At 41.1% G+C, this 19,952-nt stretch overlaps 1 protein-coding gene across 1 annotated transcript in view; it reads right to left on the bottom strand.

The window, feature by feature from the left end:
* Positions 1-19,952, bottom strand: part of LOC132285867 (uncharacterized) — a 31,260-nt gene that overhangs the window by 2,445 nt on the left and 8,863 nt on the right. The window contains exons 9-12 of the mRNA XM_059788130.1: positions 19,639-19,793; positions 12,260-12,365; positions 11,186-12,166; positions 9,814-9,895 (exon numbers count right to left, since the gene is read on the bottom strand). Coding sequence (XP_059644113.1) covers positions 9,814-9,895; positions 11,186-12,166; positions 12,260-12,365; positions 19,639-19,793 — 1,324 coding nt within the window. The remainder of the gene's footprint in view (positions 1-9,813; positions 9,896-11,185; positions 12,167-12,259; positions 12,366-19,638; positions 19,794-19,952) is intronic.

The following is a 19,952-nucleotide window of genomic DNA, read 5'->3' as shown; positions in this document are numbered from 1 at the left end:
TACTTATGTTTCCTCTCCACCCAATGTTTCATTCCATCCTCATGAAATTAGGACTTGCTACATTGCAAGTAAACCCAAATTTTTATAGGATAGTGTCTACTTTGATCCTTCTGAATCAAGCTAGGGGTTACAGCTAGGTGTGTTTGATCTTCTATTCTGTTACAAGGTCGTTAGGATTAGTAAGACCGGCGTTTGGTATCATTTCCATCCAATTACCGATCAAAAAATCTGTAACGACAATCCTGACTCGGACAAAAATTAGAAAAAAACATCTTATCGCTGTTGGGGATAATTAGAAGTCCCCTCAGTCAGTTCGGATGAACATTCCTAGGAAGTTTGGGATTTGCACTTTGCTTGTTTATTCCCCTTACAAACATCACAAATATGAGTGCACATGTCCCACTTGCCTTCCTCTTTTCTATGACTTTCTTGCTCATCATTTGGGGCTTTCTGCAGATCTTTTAGACTTTGAGCTGTGCAGGACGAGGCTTAAGGTCTTGAGGGAGTCCGTTTGGAACGACATCCCTTCCCTCAATTCTTTCTTAACTGAAAAAGGTTTGAAGAGTATTGCCATTGAAGGTTCAGAGATGGAGGACACTCAGATTCTTACCTTTAGGAGGTCAAGGAGGACTGCTCAGGCAGGTACTTAGGCTTCTGGGGACCATCAGGCTCGTCCGGACCCGAATCCTGTTTCTACTACTTTGCCATCTCCCTCTGTCTCGGATACATCCCGAGAGAAAAGGGCGGCGAATAGAGATGCTGAAGAAGGTGAAGAGTCTCATGTTTTGAGGTGTAGGGTGACTCCTATCCAAAGGAACCAGGGGATTGTGATAAGGGACCCCTAACCGACTGATCCTTCACCGGATGCCAGTGCCTCCGGACCTCCTGCTACTCCTCTCACCCCTTGGAGGCATCTCTTTATGAGGGATGATAGGATTGCTATGTCAATGGAGGACACCATGTTCAAGGATGGGCCCACTGCCCTGGCCTATTACAAAAATATGTGGACTCCCAAGGACTTGGAAGCTTAGGCCCGACTTAGTAGGGAGGAGACGTTCTCCCGGATTCCAATGGGTGGTGTTGAGGTATTTTTTCTATTGTCCTTCCTTCTCCCCCAGTTGTGTACTTTTTTCTAAAAATTAGCTCATCACTTATTCACTTGACTTCTTAGATGCCTCTGCTGGTCTTGCAGACTCTCTTTGGGATCGCTGCCATGCAGATGACGATCGAGTAGGGTGACAGGAGGATTATTAGGCTCTGCTCCAAGGTGAAAAAGGCTGAGGAAGATTTGCAGAGCACTGAGGCTCAAGCAAAGGCAGCTAAAGAGAAATGTGTTGCTGCCGAAAGTGAGCGTGCTGAGATGGTCGGCCAATTAGAGGTCGAACGAGGGGCTCGGCTTGCTCTGGAGCATAAAATTTATGAATTGGTTGGGGAGAGGGCCTATCTTCTGGAGCTCATTGGCAGGGTGGAAAATAGAAAGAAAGCTATGCACGAACAGATTTCCCGAATTGGGGCCATTCATTATGCCAATGGCTACAGGGATGGGTTCATGGACCATACCAATCCGTCCAACCCTGGCAAAGCGTACAACGGTCCTGAGGATTGTGATAGTGATATGAAGATCGATCCTCCCGACTTCTACAAGGATCCCTCTCCTGATGAGGTTGAAGGGGTCTTCACTGAGTGCAAGAATGTTGTTGCAGCTACAACTGGCCCTCTAACTCTGCCTCCTTCCTCCTCTGACAAGGGTGGGCTTACTCTAGCTCTTGTTACTTCTGGCTCTAGCCCCGAGGCAGCAGTTGAATTGGACTCTCTCTCTCTCATGAGGAGAATATTGGAGAGAATGCATAGATAGCTGGCCATTGTCATTTTTCACTCTCTTTTTTTTTTTGTGAATGAAGTAAAAGAAAAAACGCCTTGTACACTTTTGAACAATTAATGTTAGATATTTTTGTCAATTTCCTTTTTGCTTTGCTTTCCTTATTTTAGAAATTTCTCCTAGTGTTTTGCAATCGGCCACTCTTGCCATTTGCCACTTTACTTTTATTTTGAGAAATTTTTCCAAGTGTTTGGCGATCGGCCACTCTTGCCATTTGCCGCTTCACTTTTATTTTTTAGAAATTTCTGTAAGTGTTTGGCGATCGGCCACTCTTGCCATTTGCCACTTTACTTTTATTTTTTTGAAATTTCTCCAAGTGTTTGGCGATCGGCCACTCTTGCCATTTGCCACTTTACTTTTATTTTGAGAAATTTTTCTAAGTGTTTGGCAATCGGCCACTATTGCCATTTGCCACTTTACTTTTATTTTTCAGAAATTTCTGTAAGGTGTTTGGTGATCGGGCACTCTTGCCATTTTGCCACTTTACTTTTATTTTGAGAAATTTTCAAAGTGTTTGGTGATCGGCCACGCTTGCCATTTTGCCACTTTACTTTTATTTTGAGAAATTTTTGGAAGTGTTTGGTGATCGACCCCTCTTGCCATTTGCCACTTCACTTTTGATATCATGCACAAACGGTTCAGTAAGCTTCTCTTTTTCAACAATGTTTCTTTTTCATAGCTTTCAACATCATTTCCGTACATTCATATAGATCTAACCGCAAGGAAAACTAAATAAAAATCAAGAGATAATGCAACTCTATTGGTAATAACTCTTTAGATAGGTTGCATTCCATGGTTTGTCAACTTACCTTCCAGCTAATGTCGTCTCCAAGCTCTATGCCCCCTTCCCCACGACTTCTGTAATTTTGTAAGGCCCTTCCCATGGAGATTTCATTTTTTGGGATAATGCCCCACTACCCTCTTCAGTACCAATTCCCCGAGGGCGAAGTTTTTGTGCCTTGCCTTTTTGTTGTGGCTGTTCACGAGTGTTTGTTGGTATAAAGCAATTCTGATTGCTGCCGAATCCCTTTTTTCCTCTATCAGATCGAGATTAAATTCTAGCATTCCATTGTTCTCCTCTTTATTCCATATCAAACTCCGTGCAGCTGGCACCGCTTGTTCAGTCGGTATTACGGCATCCGCGCCATAGGCCATGGCGAATGGACTCTCCCCAGTTGGTCTTCTTGGCGTTCGATATGCCCATAGGACGTTCGGGAGTTCGTCTAGCCATTTGCCTTTCTTGTCCTCCAGCTTTTTCTTTATACAATCGAAAATTGTCCTATTTGTGATCTCAGCTTGTCCATTTCCCTGTGGGTGGCTTACTGCAGCTAGTTTCTGATTGATCCCATGCTCATCGAGCAACTTCCTCACATGTCGGTTGTCCAAATTCGTACCGTTGTCCATGACGATCAACCTGGGAACTCCAAACTGGCAAATTATGTTGTTCCGTACGAAGCGCCTCACTTGCGTATGCTTTATACTAGGATAGGGTTTTGTCTCCACCCATTTGATGAAGTAATCTGCAGCGAGCAGGACATACTTGTTTTATGATCTTGTCTTTAGCAGTGGCCTAACCAAATCCATCCCCCAATTTGCGAAAGGCCATAGGTTGGCCATTACATGCAGGTTCTTAGGAGGTTGGTGAATTAGTGGCCTGAACCTTTGGAATTTGTCACATCTTCTGAAGTACTTTTCTGCACCTCGTGACATATGTGGCCAGAAATAGCCTTGGGTCATGGCTTTGCGCGCCAAGGATCTGCCCCCTGTGTGATTGTCGCGCACCCCTTCATGAATTGTGCGTAGGACTTGCCTAGCTTCCGATGGGGTGACACACTTTATGTGTGGGCCTGAGAAGAATCTTCGATAAAGCTGGTGATGAAGGATTGCATATTTTGTTGCACTGGCTCTTATCTTCTTTGCCTCGTCTCTCTATTCGGGCAACACGCCATCTCCTATATATGACATGATCAGGTCAATCCAACTAGCCTCATACAGTATTACACACTTTCATATGGTCAAAGCCGGATACCTATGCAAGGATGGACGGTTGGTGCAACGTGTCTACCGGTATTTCCCTAGTCAATGTTTCGCCAAAGCCAAATGCATTGTAAGCGAGTCGATTGGCTTCAAGGTTCTCTTTCCTTGGTATCTACGTGAATTTGATCTGATTGAATCCTTTCGCTTCTCGTTCGACAACCAAACGGTAGGCTTCCATCGTGCTATCCTTGGTGCTATTTTCTCCTACTTGCTTCACTATCAGCTGTGAGTCACTGAAGACACATAGATTCTTGACCTTGAGCTCTTTGGCCAATCTTAGCCCTGCCAGCAATGCTTCGTACTTGGCTTCGTTGTTTATGGCCTCAAATTTGAACTTTATTGCCTAGCGCAGGCTTATGCCCTCGGGAGTCTGAAGTTCGACACCTATGCCTTCTCCCATTTGGTTAGACGATCCGTCAACATAAAGTTTCCCATAAAGTTTCCATTGTGGCTCCTCTATGACCTCTTCAACATCTTCTACATCACATTCTAATAGGAAATCCGTTATCGCCTGGCCGTCCAGGGTTCATATGTGATGTCGAAGGAACTTAACTCGATCGCCCATTTTGTTATTCGACCTAACGGATCGGGCTTGTGCAGAATGATTTTGATTGGGTAAGTCGTAAGGACTACGATCGAATGAGATTCAAAATAGTGCTGGAGCTTCCGTTTGGCATTCATCAATGCCAGTATCACTGGTTATGCTTTTGAATATCTCTTCTCGGTGTCAGCCATTGTCTTGCTTGTGTAAAATACGCGATACTGCCTCCGTTCCTCCTCTCTGATTAAAGCGGCACTTGTTGCGGATTTGGACATTGCAAAATAAAGATACAAGCATTCGTCCTGCCTCAGGGCTGATAGGATCGGCAGTCTCTGCATGTATTCTTTCAGTTTGGATAAAGCTTGTTGTTGCTCAAGCCCCTATGTCTGCTTCCCGTTAGTTCTGATTGTGTCGAAGAATGGCTTGCATCTATCTGATAACCTTGAGATGAACATGCTTAGCGCAGCTATTCTTCCTGTGAGAGTCTGGACGTCCTTGAGGGTCTTTGGTTCCTCGCTTTGTATCAGTGTTTTTGCCTACGCAGGGCTTACTTCGATACCTCGGCTATTAACAATATGACCAAAAAACTGCCTAGAGTCAACCTCGAATGAACATTTGAATGGATTTAACCTCATGCCGTGCCTTCGGAGTGTGTCGAACACCTCTTGCATGTGTGCGATGTGATCTTCCTTCCTCTTGCTTTTTACAACCATGTCATCAATGTGGGCCTCTACTATCCTACCCATCTGGTCTTTAAAAACTTTGTTGATCAACCTCTGGTATGTGGCCCCCCATTCTTCAGACCGAATGACATCACCTTGTAGCAATAGGTCCCTCGTTTTGTCACGAAGTCTTTTCCTCATCGTCCGGGTGCATGGGGATCTGATTGTAGCCCGAATTCGCAAAGAAGGTCAAACCACCCAGTGGTTGCATCTACCATTTGGTCAATCTTTGGCAGGGGGAAACTGTCCTTGGGCATGCTTTGTTCAAATTAGTGAAATCAACGCAAACCCTTAATTTCCCGTTCTTCTTTTGGACAACAACTACGTTAGAAAGCCATTGGGGGTAGTACACCTCTCTTATGAATCCTGCTTCGAGCAATTTATCAACCTCTTATGCTATAATCTTATTCCGCTCTAGTGCGAACCTCCTTTGCCTCTATCGGACAGGTTTGAAGTGTGGACCAACGTTCAAACAGTGGCAGGAAAGGGACAGTTTGGCTCCTGGCATATCTAAGTGACTCCAAGTGAATATGTCTAAGTTCCTAGTCAGAGTTTTAATCAGATGTTGTTTCTCTTCTACACTTTTCATTGATCTTATCCTCGTGGTCTTCGCATGTGTCAAGGGATCAATATGCACATCCTTTTGCAGTTCGTCCGTGAGGATCGGCACCTCCGCCTCAGGCTTGACCTCCTCTCTGTCGGGCAGAGGGCTCGGTAATTGCTATTTGGGACTTACAAGGTAGGCAACCGCCTTGCCCTTCTTGCTGAATTTGAGTGTCACCACATAACATTCCTTGGCCGCCACCTGGTCCCATGGATATCGATTACCTCGTTCCTGTCTGGACTTAGACAACTCATGACTTGGTGCAGTGGGACACCTTGGACTCAGTGGATCCACCCTCGCCCCATTAAGAGGTTGTCAGAGGGGTGAACATCTACTATAACCAAATTTTGCTTCAGGTTTCTTTGTGCAGCGCAAACTAGTAGTTCCACAACTCCAATGGGCTCCACCCTCTTTCCATCAAACCCCACCAGAGGGTTCCCTGTAAGCCAGACTTGTTTTGGGTCTATCATCAACTGTTTGAATGCCACCTTCGTTATGATGTTGGCACTGCTTCCTGGATCTATTAAAACTCTTTTGCCTAGGCAGTTTGACACCATCAAGCTAATTATCAATGGATCCTCATGTGAAGTTTGAACTCTGTGAAGATCAGTTTTATCAAATTTGATCAAAAGCCATGTTGCTTTCCTAGCGAACTGTATTGACGCTCCTGAGCCTTCTCATTTTGTGAACCTTCCTAAGGCGCGTAAGGTGGACTTCTTTTGTCTCGTCATCAGCTTCTGGTCGGCCATGAATCGCATTAATAACCCGGACCGGTTGTGTGTCCTGATGGTGCACCCTCTGATTGGCCCTCGACTGCTCTGTTGGGCGAACCTGCTCCTTGGTTTGTAAATAGTTGGCCAACTCGCCCCTTGCAATTAACATTTCAACCTGTCTCCTTAGATTTCTGCACTCGTTCATCTGATGCCCAAAATCATTGTGGAATGCGCAATGCTTCGATTGGTCCCGTTGCTCAAGTGGTTGTTTGATAGGCTGAGGCAGTCAGAACATTCCTTTATTTTCCTGGTATAGCTTTGCCAGAGTGCCCCTGAGTAGGGCTGCAAATGAGCCGAGCCGAGCCGAGCTTTAGGCTGTTCGGGCTCGGCTCGTTTGTTTATGGGATCAGCTCGGGCTCGGCTCGTGACGAGCTCAAAACTTTGAGCTCGGGCTCGGGCTCGTCTTGATTTTAAAAGCTCGGGCTCAACTCGTTTAACAAAAAAAAAAAAATTCAAAATTAATTAGTATTCTACAGGCCACAATACCTTTTTCCATTGCTTTATCAATTATCACATAAGCAAAAAGAAAAAGGGAAAAAAAAAAAAAAAAGGTGCAGTAGTGCAAGCTTTAATGTTTCAAGAACAAATTAAGAGTAAATTTCGAAAAAAGAAAAAAGGACAAAATTGAGCATGAGTGCATTATGCATTTTCTATGAAAATACAACACATCAAAAAGTTATAAATTCCCATGATAATAATATCTATAGAACCACTGAAACATTGTATATATTAAGTAGAAAAAGAAATCACAGAGGAAAATAAGTAGGAGATAAATTAATTTAGCTACCTGTGGCCATTGAGCATTAGTCTCCATAAATTTAGAAGAAGCAGAAGAAAAGGCTAAACAAAATTGTTTGCAACTGCCTAAAGAATGTTTTGAGGTTGTCCAAATCCATGGGATTAAAGTGAAAATAAAGTTTTGCCAAAAAATTAATTGATGTAGTACCTAATTGATGGCGAGGACAGAGGATGGCCCACGATGATGACGAGGATGGAGGGACAGCGGCACAGACGACTGCGGGAAACGGACGACGTCCACGGCGAAGACAGAGGACCGCGGCCGACGATGACGATGACAGACGATGCGTTCAGATCTGAGAGAGAGAGTTATGGCGATTGAGTTTATTAGAGAGAGACAGAGAGGTAGTTGTGTAGATGGAAGGGTTGTCGTCGCCGGTGGAGTTGATTCGTAACTCATGAGTGAGTGATAGAGAGAGAGAGACTGACGATGTTGTGGAGAAGAGGCAGATCTAAATGGTGGGGTGTAGTTTTAGGGTTTTTTGATATCTTACAAAATCAACGGATGAGATGGGTTCTAATTTAATGGGTGAGACGAAATCTTATTTGGGCTATGGATCTGTGGTGGATTTTCTTTGGGCTAGTGAGCTATAATGCTTGGGCCATATTAATGTAAAATATGAGCTGGGCCAAACTTAAAAATAATATGGACTAAATATTTTAAATGTACAATAAAAACAAATGGGCCTGATATATATAGAATGGGCCTGATATATATAACGAGCCTGATACGAGCTTTATTCACGAGCCTTAACGAGCCCATATTCACGAGCCTATGCGAGCCGAGCCCAACGTTGCTCAGGCTCGGCTCGTTTAGTAAACGAGCCTAGAAATTGGGCTCGAGCTCAGCTCGTTTGCTTAATGAACGAGCCCGAGCCGAGCCCGAGCTGTTCATGAACAACTCGGTTCATTTGCAGCCCTACCCCTGAGTGGGGTAATCTTTTCATCTTCGCGCTGCCTCTTTTCAGCCCTCCAAGGCGTTGTCCGTGGCTGAGCAACTAGGGCCCTAGGGATGGTCATTTTGGCCTTAGACTTGCATTCCACTGCGACCATTGTCATTTTTCTTGTGTTGACCGCTTCATCTTCCTCTAGCTGTATGTAACCTTGCGCCCTCGTACTGAGTTCATCCATAGTTTTTGGCGCCCTGTTCACCAAAGACGTGTGGAACTGAGTTCCTCTGATCGTCGCCAACTTGAATGCTTGCACTGCTGAGGATGGATGGCAATCCACCACCATACTCATTTCTAGGTTGAATCTGGTGAGGAAAGCCTGGAGCCATTTGCCCTCGTGTTGTTGCATAGTGAACAAACATGAGATGTCTTTCTCTATCCGGCGATTGCCATATTACTAACCTATGAACAGATCGCAAAGCCTCCGGAAACTTCCGATCGATCCCTTTGGAAAATGCTTAAACCAACTGAGCGTTGGTCCAGTTAGGCTCGTTGGGAAGACTTTGCACATTAGGCCTCATCCTTGGTATCTAGGGTCATCTTCAGCTGGATCTAGTACACATGCTCGGTTGGATCTTTAGTTCCGTCAAATAACGTGAACGTCGACATTGTTAACTTCCTCGGCTTTGGAGATCGAAGGATCTCTTCTATGAAGGGTGAATCGATCGTCCGAGCAAACGTTCTAGCCACCTCATTGTTTGTTAAGGGGGCCTTTTGGTCCTACTGCTCTCCGGTGGCCCTCTGAGTGTGAGTGCTCACATCTAACTAGTGCATTTCGTCGAACGTCTTATCTGCCGTTGATTCTTTCGGCCATGAAGGAACAACCCCGACACGCTCCATCTCATCCTCCGACCCTGGCCTCCTGTGCAATGGGTCAGTATGGATAGACCCCACTCTTTCCGCCCGCCAATTGACATTTGTCATCTCCACCCTCTATTGGCAGTCGAGGGGGTGGTGGTTCTTCCCTTCGCTCCATCTTGGATCTGAACTCAGCATTCTCTCGTCGTAGAGTTTCGATGATCTACATCAACTCATCATGCCTAATTTGCTCGCTCTCATCCCGCTGATGGGAGCTTCTTTCTCCAATCATGGTTCCCAATCGGAGTTGAGTCATAGTTCAACGTGGAACCCGCTGGATCTTCCTCTCGCTTCCCACAGACGGCGCCAGATGAAGATGCAAGAAATTCTCTTCTATTCTTGGAAAGTTTTTCTTACACTCCAAACAACTCTGCCTCTTCTAGGCTTCTCTCCTTCTATTTATAGTAGTTTATATTGTACCCTAGGCTATTTGCTTGGCTTCCAAGTTGGGCCTGACTCTTTTTTTGGGCTTTATTCCTTGAGGATCCGTTTCTTTCTGAGATACGATTGGGCCAAGTTTGATTTCATTTAAACCTGTTGGGCTAAAATAGCCCATTGGTTTTTGGTCCTTTCAGGCACATAACAAGGTATATAAAGATTAAGCAACAAATCGGTCATTTGAATTTCCATATGTTATAGCTTAAAACATACCCTTAACAACTTCCGATCCTTTGCCAACAGCTGCCTTTTCATTTTGTGAGTCCTTATCCTTCTTTTGCACTCTTCCGGCAGACTGTAAATTATTATTGTCAGTAATCAAGTGATATAAAGGTGACAACAAAAAGGAAATTGGGCATGAACATTTGGTTCTTCACAGACCTTATAGAAGTATTTCTAAGAATAATATCATATCCTTAAACATATTGTTAATATACAACAAGACTACAAGATGACAAGATCTCCTTATTCAGCAATAGCACTTACTATATTAAGAAATTGGGCAAAGGGAAGAAATTTAAACAAATATTCCAACAGAGATGACCAAAAACATGAGAGACATTGAAACTCATCTACCAGCATTAGCATTCACAGGTTCAAAAGAAGAAAATGAACTAATATTTGAGCAAGTGCTTATTCAAAGCATGATAGCTATGGAAACACACCAACTAGAGTATATAACTAATAACAAGAAGTGGAGCAACAAAGACCAAGAAGAAACTGCAGGTTAATGCGTGTTTTATATATATAACATTTTTCCCTTTGCTGCAAGAAACACGACAACCAATATATGAGTATCAAATTTTTTTCATAATATAACTATATAAGTACAATTCATAAGGATCTTTTTAATCCAATAACTTCACTACGTGACATGAATCCACATAATATAATATTTTCAAAAATTAAGCACAAGTTTCTTATATACTTCATCAAATTTCAGATTTATAGATTTGATAATTATAAATAAAATTGACTGAAGGATTCCATTACAAACAGAAATAATCCCATCACATAGATGGTTACCTGGGACAATGACTTGTATCAAAATAATTCTACCATTGCCCACTCATTCAGTTATCTTCAAATTACTTTGTTCCTAAGATATCATTTAAAGTATATTGTTTTTCAGGGGAAAAATTTTGATAAAACAATGCTTTTGGTGGTTGACACACTCAAATTAGTATTACGAAGGCCTGGATAACATTGTCAAGAGAGGAAATTTGTTCAAAATATTTCAACCAACGACTCATTTCTCAACAAGCAAAGCCTATCGTGGTCAAGTACCTCTGATCTTTCCAGGAAACATAATGTTAACCAATTTCAGTTCCTCCGAGGGAAGCAGCAGATTGTAACAATAATCTAAATATTTTTCAGAAAATTGAAACCTTGAAGGAACATATTAGATTGTAAAGAGAGACCATAAATCCATATAGCAATATAGCCATAGATATATAATATAATATATATATATATATATATATATAGAGAGAGAGAGAGAGAGAGAGAGATTATGTAAGAGAGGTAGGAGCAAGATATCCGAGCTGGTCCAGCAACCAATAAAATGTAACAGTGAGGTACTCACAGCCAGTAAAGTCATACGGATGCTCCTTTCTTCCTCATCTTGGTCTGCATATTTCTCTTTCATCTTCTTGAGTTTACTCCTCTGCCCACGGCTTTGTTTTCCACCACCACCTGGCCTTGAATTTACAACATTTTCTTCAGACTGATTGACACTATAATTATCATCTTCTACCTCTTCTTTTTCATGTTCAACAATCACATCACCAGTACTTTTCTCTTCTTTTTCATGTTCAATGATAGCACCTACAGTACTATTTTTCTGGCCTTTCTTGAGCTTTCTTCTTTCAGCTTTTGAGATATAAGGTTTCTCTCTTGCAGTTGCCTTCTTCTCTTCATGATTATGTTCCTCTGCCGAAACTATTTGAGAAGCTTGGTGCCCATACTTTTTACCAGATGCAGTAGAAGATCCAAGCTCAAGAGCCTTGTCGATGAGATCTTCAAGTTGTGGGGAGACAGAAGAAACACTTTCTCCAGCAATTACAGATACATTCTCATTATCAATACCATTTAAGGTAGTTCTATCTTCGATAGGAAATTCAGCTTTCACATCAGAAGTACCCAAGTCACTAACAGAGCTAACTTCAGATGGTGAGCCCCCTGATACTGATTTAGTATGATCTATTGATGAATTTAGGTTGCTTTGTGACTCTAATGTATGTCTTTCATCTGAGATTTCCTTCTCTGAATCAGAATCAGATATTTCTTCCACAGGTCCACTTTCTTCAATGTCATTTATCCCTTCCTCCTCACCTCTTACCCTCCTTTCATTCAAATGAGATCCCAAAGAACTCTCATCCAAACGGAATAATATCCCAAAGCCCATAATAAGAGGGTGTGGAGGAAGAAAGTTCTTCTTCCCGCGGATCATAAAACTCCCAACTGTAAGATATTCCCCCGTAGGAGCAGTCTTACTGACCTGGTGAGGATATACCCACCAAGCACTAGTGACAATCTTTGAATCCCATGCCTGGCTGTGGCAAACCTACATTGCAATATAAATTAGAAAGTTAAATTCTCCACGAACATGCAATAAATCAAAATGAGCAAGAAAATTATAAAAAGATAACCAGCTTACAGTGAAACATCCTGCTTGGTTCAAAGTGAGAGGGGGTACAGGGTGTTCAGGCTTGTGATTTTTTATCACAGTGCTAGAAGCTCCATGGAGATCTGCATGGACATACCTGTTGTCATCAGATCAGCAATATGAGCACAAAACATACTACTGGAAAAGTACTAATCAAATTTCCTAGCCAATATAAACATGCTAAGTCATGACAAAGCAGAATTCATGTCAATCTAGCTAAAGCCATTGCAGCATAATGTAAGAGATGCAGGCATACAATCACCACAAGCTGTTAGTGTGAATGGTATTTCCTCTAACTCCTAAGGTGGAGTTGGTTCCGAGCCCTGGTTTAAATAATTAAAAATAAATAAAATGCCCACATGACATGGAAAAGGCAAAGGTGGGTTTAGACCTTAGGGCTTTCAGATCTTATATTATGAGGGAAAAAAATATAAATAAAAGGTTAAGGGGATCTCAAGTATCATTATTCGTATATTATGTTATCCTCTCTATTAACTACCATCTACTCTAAAAGCTTAAACTGTTAGAGGATGTAACTTAAATATATAAATCTTTCAACACGCCCCCTCACGTGTGGCCTTCTTTTGGTCTAATACGTGTTTTTTTCAATTTTTTAAATTTGGGTGACAGTAAGGTTTGAACTTGTTAGCAGATATGATAGCCACTATTTACGAAATAACTTACCGTATTACTAGAGATTTGATTATGTTATAGGATATGCCATAGAATATACTATGATTTGATTTAGATTTAATTTTATTTCCTTTCTTGTAATATGAGCATGTGCTCTATTTTATTTATAAATACTAGAGCTGTGAATGAATGATTCATCTCATTCAAGCCTTTACACAATTCTCTCCTTCTTCTTCTTTTTATATTTCTTCTTGGTATCAGAGCCAACACCTTTCAGCAGCCTTGATACTTGTGCGACAACCATCTTAGGTTGGTTGTGACGTCATGTGACGTTGCCTACACATGTTTTTTTGTGTTGCTGTTTTGTGACCGAAAACAAATATTTTTAAGTTTTACAATTTCTTTTTTACTCTTTTAGAGTTGGGTAAATTGGGATCGTTGGTCTCCAACACCTAGAAGGACTTGGGTAAAATTTGTTGAGTCTGCAAAGAGGTTCTAGATATTAAGAAGGAGGTTGTCCGGCTGTAAGCGGGCAGTGCTCCTTAAAAAAGTCTGTATTTGGAGCTTTCGAGAATGGTCTGAGGAGACATTGTTATTGTTTATGGTCTGAGGAGACCCTTTGATTTATTAACAAAATTTGTGGTGTTTTTGGAGTTGTTTATTGTCATGTGACAGATTATAGCAGATTTAAGGTCATCGACTGTTAATTCTCTTGGCTCAAGTTCTGTGGTTGGTGGTGCCATTTTTCCCACCAACTCATCAGAAAATCCAGGACTTCAAATCACCACAGTGAAGTTGGATGGCTCCAACTATTTGATTTGGGCACAATCTGCCAAGATGTTCATTGGTGGCAAAGGCAATATAGGCTATATTACTGGTTCTAAGAAAGAGCCAGCTGAGTCGGAGAAGACATATCCACAGTGGTTTGCAGATAATGCTATGGTTATGTCTTTGCTAGTCAATTCGATGCAACCAAGCATAGCCATTGGCTATATGTTTATGAAGACTGCTAAGCAGATTTGGGATACAGTGCAATGCACTTATTCTCAGAGGCAGAATAATGCACGGATTTTCCAGTTGGGGCGAGACATCACCAGGATTTCTCAGGGTAACTTGACAGTTTCAGGTTACATTACCAAGCTTTGTGCTATTTGGGAGGAGATGTCATATTATGATTCCTTCCACTCTTGGAAGGATCCAGATGATGCAGTTTTATATGCAGGGATTGTGGAGAAGAATCGAGTGTTTCAGTTTCTTGTCGGGTTGAACGACGAGTTTAAGTATGCTCGTGTTCATTTATTGGGCTTATCTTCATTCCCTACTCTTGAGGATGCGTACTCCTATGTGTTGTCACATGAGAGCCGTCGGACTCATCCATTAGGTTTTGCTTGTATTGATCGTTCAGTTATGGCAGTTAGGGTTCCCAACCTTTCAGGAACTGCACCATCCCAGTCAGTTCAGAGGTCTACCACCGGTCCTCCTCTGGGACGACAACGTGGGAGATGTGACCATTGTGGAAAAATTGGTCACATCAAATCTCGTTGTTATGCACTATATAGATGCCCACCGCAATAGAAACAACATTCTCGATCCTCTGCACATTCTATTACATAACCAGTCTCATTGTCAACTCCTGACAATTCTGCCTCTCTATCTTCTGCCACAGTTAGCTTGACTCAAGCTGATTTGGACAAGTTCAAACAATTCTTCAATCAAATGGAGGTATCATCTCAGCCAACCTCCACTTATGCCCACTCAGGTACTATTGCGTCTGCACATAGCGTAACTACATCTTCGACACCATGGATCATTGATTCTGGTGTTTCAGACAATATGACTAGTATGTCCCCATTCTTCCAATCTTATAGTATCAGCTATGGCCATCACAAGGTACGCCTTACAAATGGCACTCCATCTTCCATTGCTGGAAGGGTCACATATCAGTTACTCCTTTATTAACTGTTAGATACACTTCATGTTCCACAATTGACTACAAATCTTATTTCTGTTAGTGGAGTTACTAAATTAAATTGTAGTGTAACGTTCTTTCCCTCTCACTGTTTTTTTCAGGATCTAGTGTCGAAACGGACGATTGGCAATGGGCGTGAAGTGGATGGCCTATACCTATTGGATGCTCCTTTGTTACCTCAACCACATTCAGTTTCATTATCTAATTCTGTTTCTTCTTGTTAAAAGAAAAATAAAAGTTGAAGAGAGAAATTATAACATGAACAACAAAAGAAGATAATATGGTTCAGCCACTAGGGCTTACATCCATGACACACAAAGCCCAAAAGGTTACATTTCTTTCATTACACTCTCTCTTAATCTTTGTATACAAAGATCACCTCTATTTATAGGTGAAAGAATATAAGTGATAAATATAGAAAATACATTGATGGAAGATTTTTAAAATCAATCCCATTAATCACTCCAATCAATAGCTAAAATCTCTCCTATGATATTCTCATATCAAATATTTTGTAAAGGAATAATTTAAGGGTTTCTATAATAATATTTTCCAACACCCCCTCTCAAGTTGGTACACGGAGATTTTAACTCAAGTGTCCAACTTGAAACTAAATATGAAGTTATCAAGAGTATGAGACGAGTAAATCTGAGACGAGTTGATCCGAAGATCTGAGACGAGACGAGTTGATCTGGAGATCCGAGACGAGTTGATTTGAAGATCCAAAACGAGTAGAGTATAGAGTAGGGTATGATAAACCTGCTCTGATACCATATTGAAAGAAAAATAAAAGTTGAAGAGAGAAATTATAACATGAATAACACAGGAAGATAATGTGGTTCAACCACTAGGGCTTACATCCATGACACACAAAGCCCAAACGGTTAACATCTCTTTCATTACATTCTCTCTTAATCTTTGTATACAAAGATCACCTCTATTTATAGGTGAAAGAACGTCTAATAAAGCTCAGCTTATGCATTAGCGCATGCATTTAGGACATATTTCTTTTGGTTATTTAAAACATTTGTTTCCTTCCTTATTTTGTTCGTTCCAATTATCCTGCTAGTAGTAATAAATCTATTTTAACAACTTTTGATCTTGTTCATTCAGATGTGTGGCGTCCTTGCCCAGTTACTTCTAGCCTTGGATTTCGATATTTTGTGTTGTGATCATAGTCGTGTTATATGGGTTTATCTTATGAAAACCAAAAATAAGGTGTACAGCATTTTTAAAAATTTATTTACAATGGTTCAAACTCAATATGGTTGTACCACTAAAAAATTCAAATCTGACTAGGGTAAGGAGTACACTTATGGGGAGGTACAGCGGTTATGTACAGAATTTGGGATTGAGCAGATGTCTAATGTTAAAACCCCTCAACAGAATGGTCGTTCTGAGAGAAAGAATCGTCACATCCTTAACTTAGCCAGAGCAATCTACATTCACATGAATGTTGCCCAGTCATTTTAGGGAGATGTAGTTCTTACAACTGTCTACATCATTAATAGAACTCCTTCTAGAGTTCTTAACTTTGCAGCCCCAGTCTCAATCTTGCACCCCAATTCATCTCTTTTTTTTTATTCCTCCGCAAGTCTTCGGATGTGTGTGCTTTGTTCAGCCGTTGGGGCAGACTCGTACAAAGCTTGACCCCAAGGCTTTGAAGTGTGTGTTTTTGGGCTATTCTCACTCTTGAAAAAGTTATAGATATTACCATCCTCCCAGTCGTCGGCGGTTTATATCCATGGATGTTTCTTACTTTGAGCATACACCATACTATAGTGGTTCAGTTGGTTCTCAAAGTGAATGGTTCCCATTGAATACAATTGATGATCACCTTCTTCCGTCTTCAACTCCTCTACCTTCGCCTATTTCGTCTTCTATTATTCCTTCTCGTGATACCCCTCAAGCAGGGAGAATTGTTCCTTTTCCACAGGTTTATAGTCGGAGACAACAGGTACAAGCTTCTACTCCCACGATCGACTACCTTGTTCCTTCGGCACCAACTCCGCCGTCTCAAGCCATTGTTTCACTTGATGATCGCTTTATTGCTCTTCGGAAGGGTAAACATTCTTGTATTTACCCAATTTCTAATTTTGTCTCTAATTGTGCTCTCTCACCCTCCAATCGGAGTTTTCTTGTTTCTGTTGCCTCGGTTCCTCTTCCTTCTAGTGTTGCAGATGCACTAGCACAACCTCAATGGCATGATGCTATGACAGAAGAACTACAAGCACTTGAGAAAAATCATACTTGGGACATGGTTCCGCTTCCTAGTGGATGAAAGGTTGTGGGTTGTCGTTGGGTGTTTACAGTTAAGCATAATCCAGAGGGTCAGTTGCTCGTTACAAGGCCCGATTAGTTGCCGAGGGTTATGCTTAGAGTTATGGCATAGATTATCAAGAGACTTTTGCCCCAGTTGCCAAGATGAATACCATCCGTGTATTATTTTCCATTGTTGCGATTCGATCTTAGCCTCTATTTCAGTTAAATGTCAAGAATGGCTTTCTCAATGGTGATTTGCAAGAGGAGGTATATATGGTTCCCCCTCTGGGCTTTCATTCTCCTGCTTATTCCTGTGTGGTCTATCGTCTTCGTCGCTCCCAGTATGGCCTCAAGCAGTCTCCTCGAACTTGGTTTGATCGCTTTGGCACTGCCATGCTCAAGTTTGGTTTCCATCAGAGTGCAGCTGATCACACCTTGTTCTTACGTCATTCAAGCAGTAAGACAATATCGCTCATTGTGTATGTCGATGATATCGTTCTTATCGAAGATGATACTACCGGAAATACCGAGGTTTAGAGTTATCTTGGCCGTCAGTTTAAGATTAAAGATCTTGGTCCCCTTCGGTACTTCTTGGGCATTAAGGTGGCTCGCTCGAAGGTTGGTATTTTCATCTCTTAACGCAAGTATGTTCTTGACTTGCTTTCTGCTTCTGGTCAGCTTGGCGCTCATCCTACTGATACTCCGATTGAGTCGAATCATCGGTTGGCTGATTCTGAGGGGGAGTTGTTATCGAATGTTGTTGGGAAGCCTATATATTCATCCATTACTCGACCTGACATTGCTTATGCTGTGAGTGTCGTGAGTCAATTCATGCACTCTCCTCACTTATCAAAAAAAAATTCATGCACTCTCCTCGTACCCCACACCTTAATGAGGCTATTCGGATCCTTCACTACTTAAAAGGGTGTTCGGGCCGTGGTATTTTGTTTGCCAATCATGGTCACTTACGTGTTGAGGCTTGGACAAATGCTGATTATGCATGATCAGTTTCAGATAGGAGGTCAACTTCGGGCTATTATATACCACTATTGGTGGCAACTTAGTAACTTGGTGCAGTAAGACGCAGGATGTTATCTTACTTATCAAAAAAATAAAATAAAAAAGACACAGGGTGTTATCTTACTTATCAAAAAAATAAAAAATAAGACACAGGATGTTATCTCTCAATCTAGTGCAGAGGCAGAGTATAGGGCTATGGCTCTTGGAGTATGTGAGTTGCTATGGTTGAAAACCTTGACGACAAATCTGTGCCTTCCAGTGTCGCCATTCTCACTTTACTGCGACAACGAGTCTGCCATTAGCATAGCAGCAAATCCTGTTCAGCATGACAGGACTAAGCATATAGAGGTGGACCGTCACTTTATTCGAGAGAAGATCGTCTCTGGTCAAATTTGCACTCCATTTGTCACAAGCTCTCAGAGCTTACATTCTTACAAAGGGCGTCGGTAAAATTGTGTTTGAGAATGCATTGTCCAAGTTGGGCGTTTCAGATATCCACACACCAACTTCAGGGGGAGTGTTAGCAGATATGATAGCCAAGATTTATGAAATGACTTACTGTATTAGTAGAGATTTGATTATGCTATAGAATATGCCATATGCTACAGAATACGCCATAGAATATGCTGTGATTTGATTTAGATTTGATTTTATTTCCTTTCTTGTAATATGAGCATGTGCTTTTTTTATCTATAAATACTAGAGCTGTAAATAAGTGATTCATCTCATTCAAGCCTTTACACAATTCTCTCCTTGTTCTTCTTTTTATATTTCTTCTGAACTCGATACCTTTGACTCTGATACCATGCTAACTACCATCTACTCTAAAAGCTTAAGCTGTTAGAGAGGGTGTAACTTAAATATATAAATTCTTCAACACTCTCACTTTGCATAAAAAGCAAGAAAACACTAGCACATTTGTGAACATTGAAATCATGGAAGCGAATGGACAAAGCTTTAACATCAAGAAGGAACATAAAAATGAATCAGAGAGGAAAAAAAATTAGATATGACATCTATATTTCACACTTTAATTACCTAAAACTCTTCTTCCCTAGACAAATCCTGAACTAAGGTTAGTTGATATTTGTTTCACAACATGGGGATAAATCCCTTCTGTTGCTGTAAATGATCAAGCACAAAAGAAAACATAAGTAAAGATAAATTCCTAGAGAGAGTCCTTTCTCAATGATGTCAGTTGATAAAAGAAGAAAGATTCATTAATCTAAGATCATCATCCCTCTGCAATTTCAGATATCATCCCAGTAAATTGTTGATGTTTGGATCACTTTCAAATGTTGAACAAAACTAAGTTTTGAAAATATGGATAACTATTATAGTTTTTTCAGAAAATTCTTCTAAAAGAATAATTCATAACTATTATTAGTGTTACACCTCTGCACATCTTTAATATTGCCAGATCGTATTGCTGTGGAACATACTAGAGTTCCAGGAAAATTATAAAACTATATCGATACCCACTTACAGATCTCCTTTTGACATATAACGCTTGACTATCATCTCATTTTGCTGAGCATCACGTCCACTAATAACCAAATAATTTTCGCTGCTGACGAACCAATCAAATTTCTCAAACCAGTGAACTTTGCGCATATGTGTAATTGCAGCGACAGTTTTTTCCTGTATATTTAAAATGAAAACGAATTAAGCATTGAACCAATTAAAGATAATTTGTCTAAGATCAACATAACAGTTGAAAAATCAACCATTAGTAGAAATAGTTATACGCAGGGTAGTCATTCAATCTTTACTTCTTATTTTTTACTTTTATTTTTTTGC

This window comes from Cornus florida, unplaced genomic scaffold (assembly GCF_030987335.1).
Source record: "Cornus florida cultivar Cherokee Brave unplaced genomic scaffold, ASM3098733v1 CherokeeBrave_3.0.0_Hap2_Chr01, whole genome shotgun sequence".
Classification (NCBI taxonomy): Eukaryota; Viridiplantae; Streptophyta; class Magnoliopsida; order Cornales; family Cornaceae; genus Cornus; species Cornus florida.
This window is presented reverse-complemented; position numbering and strand designations above follow the sequence as displayed.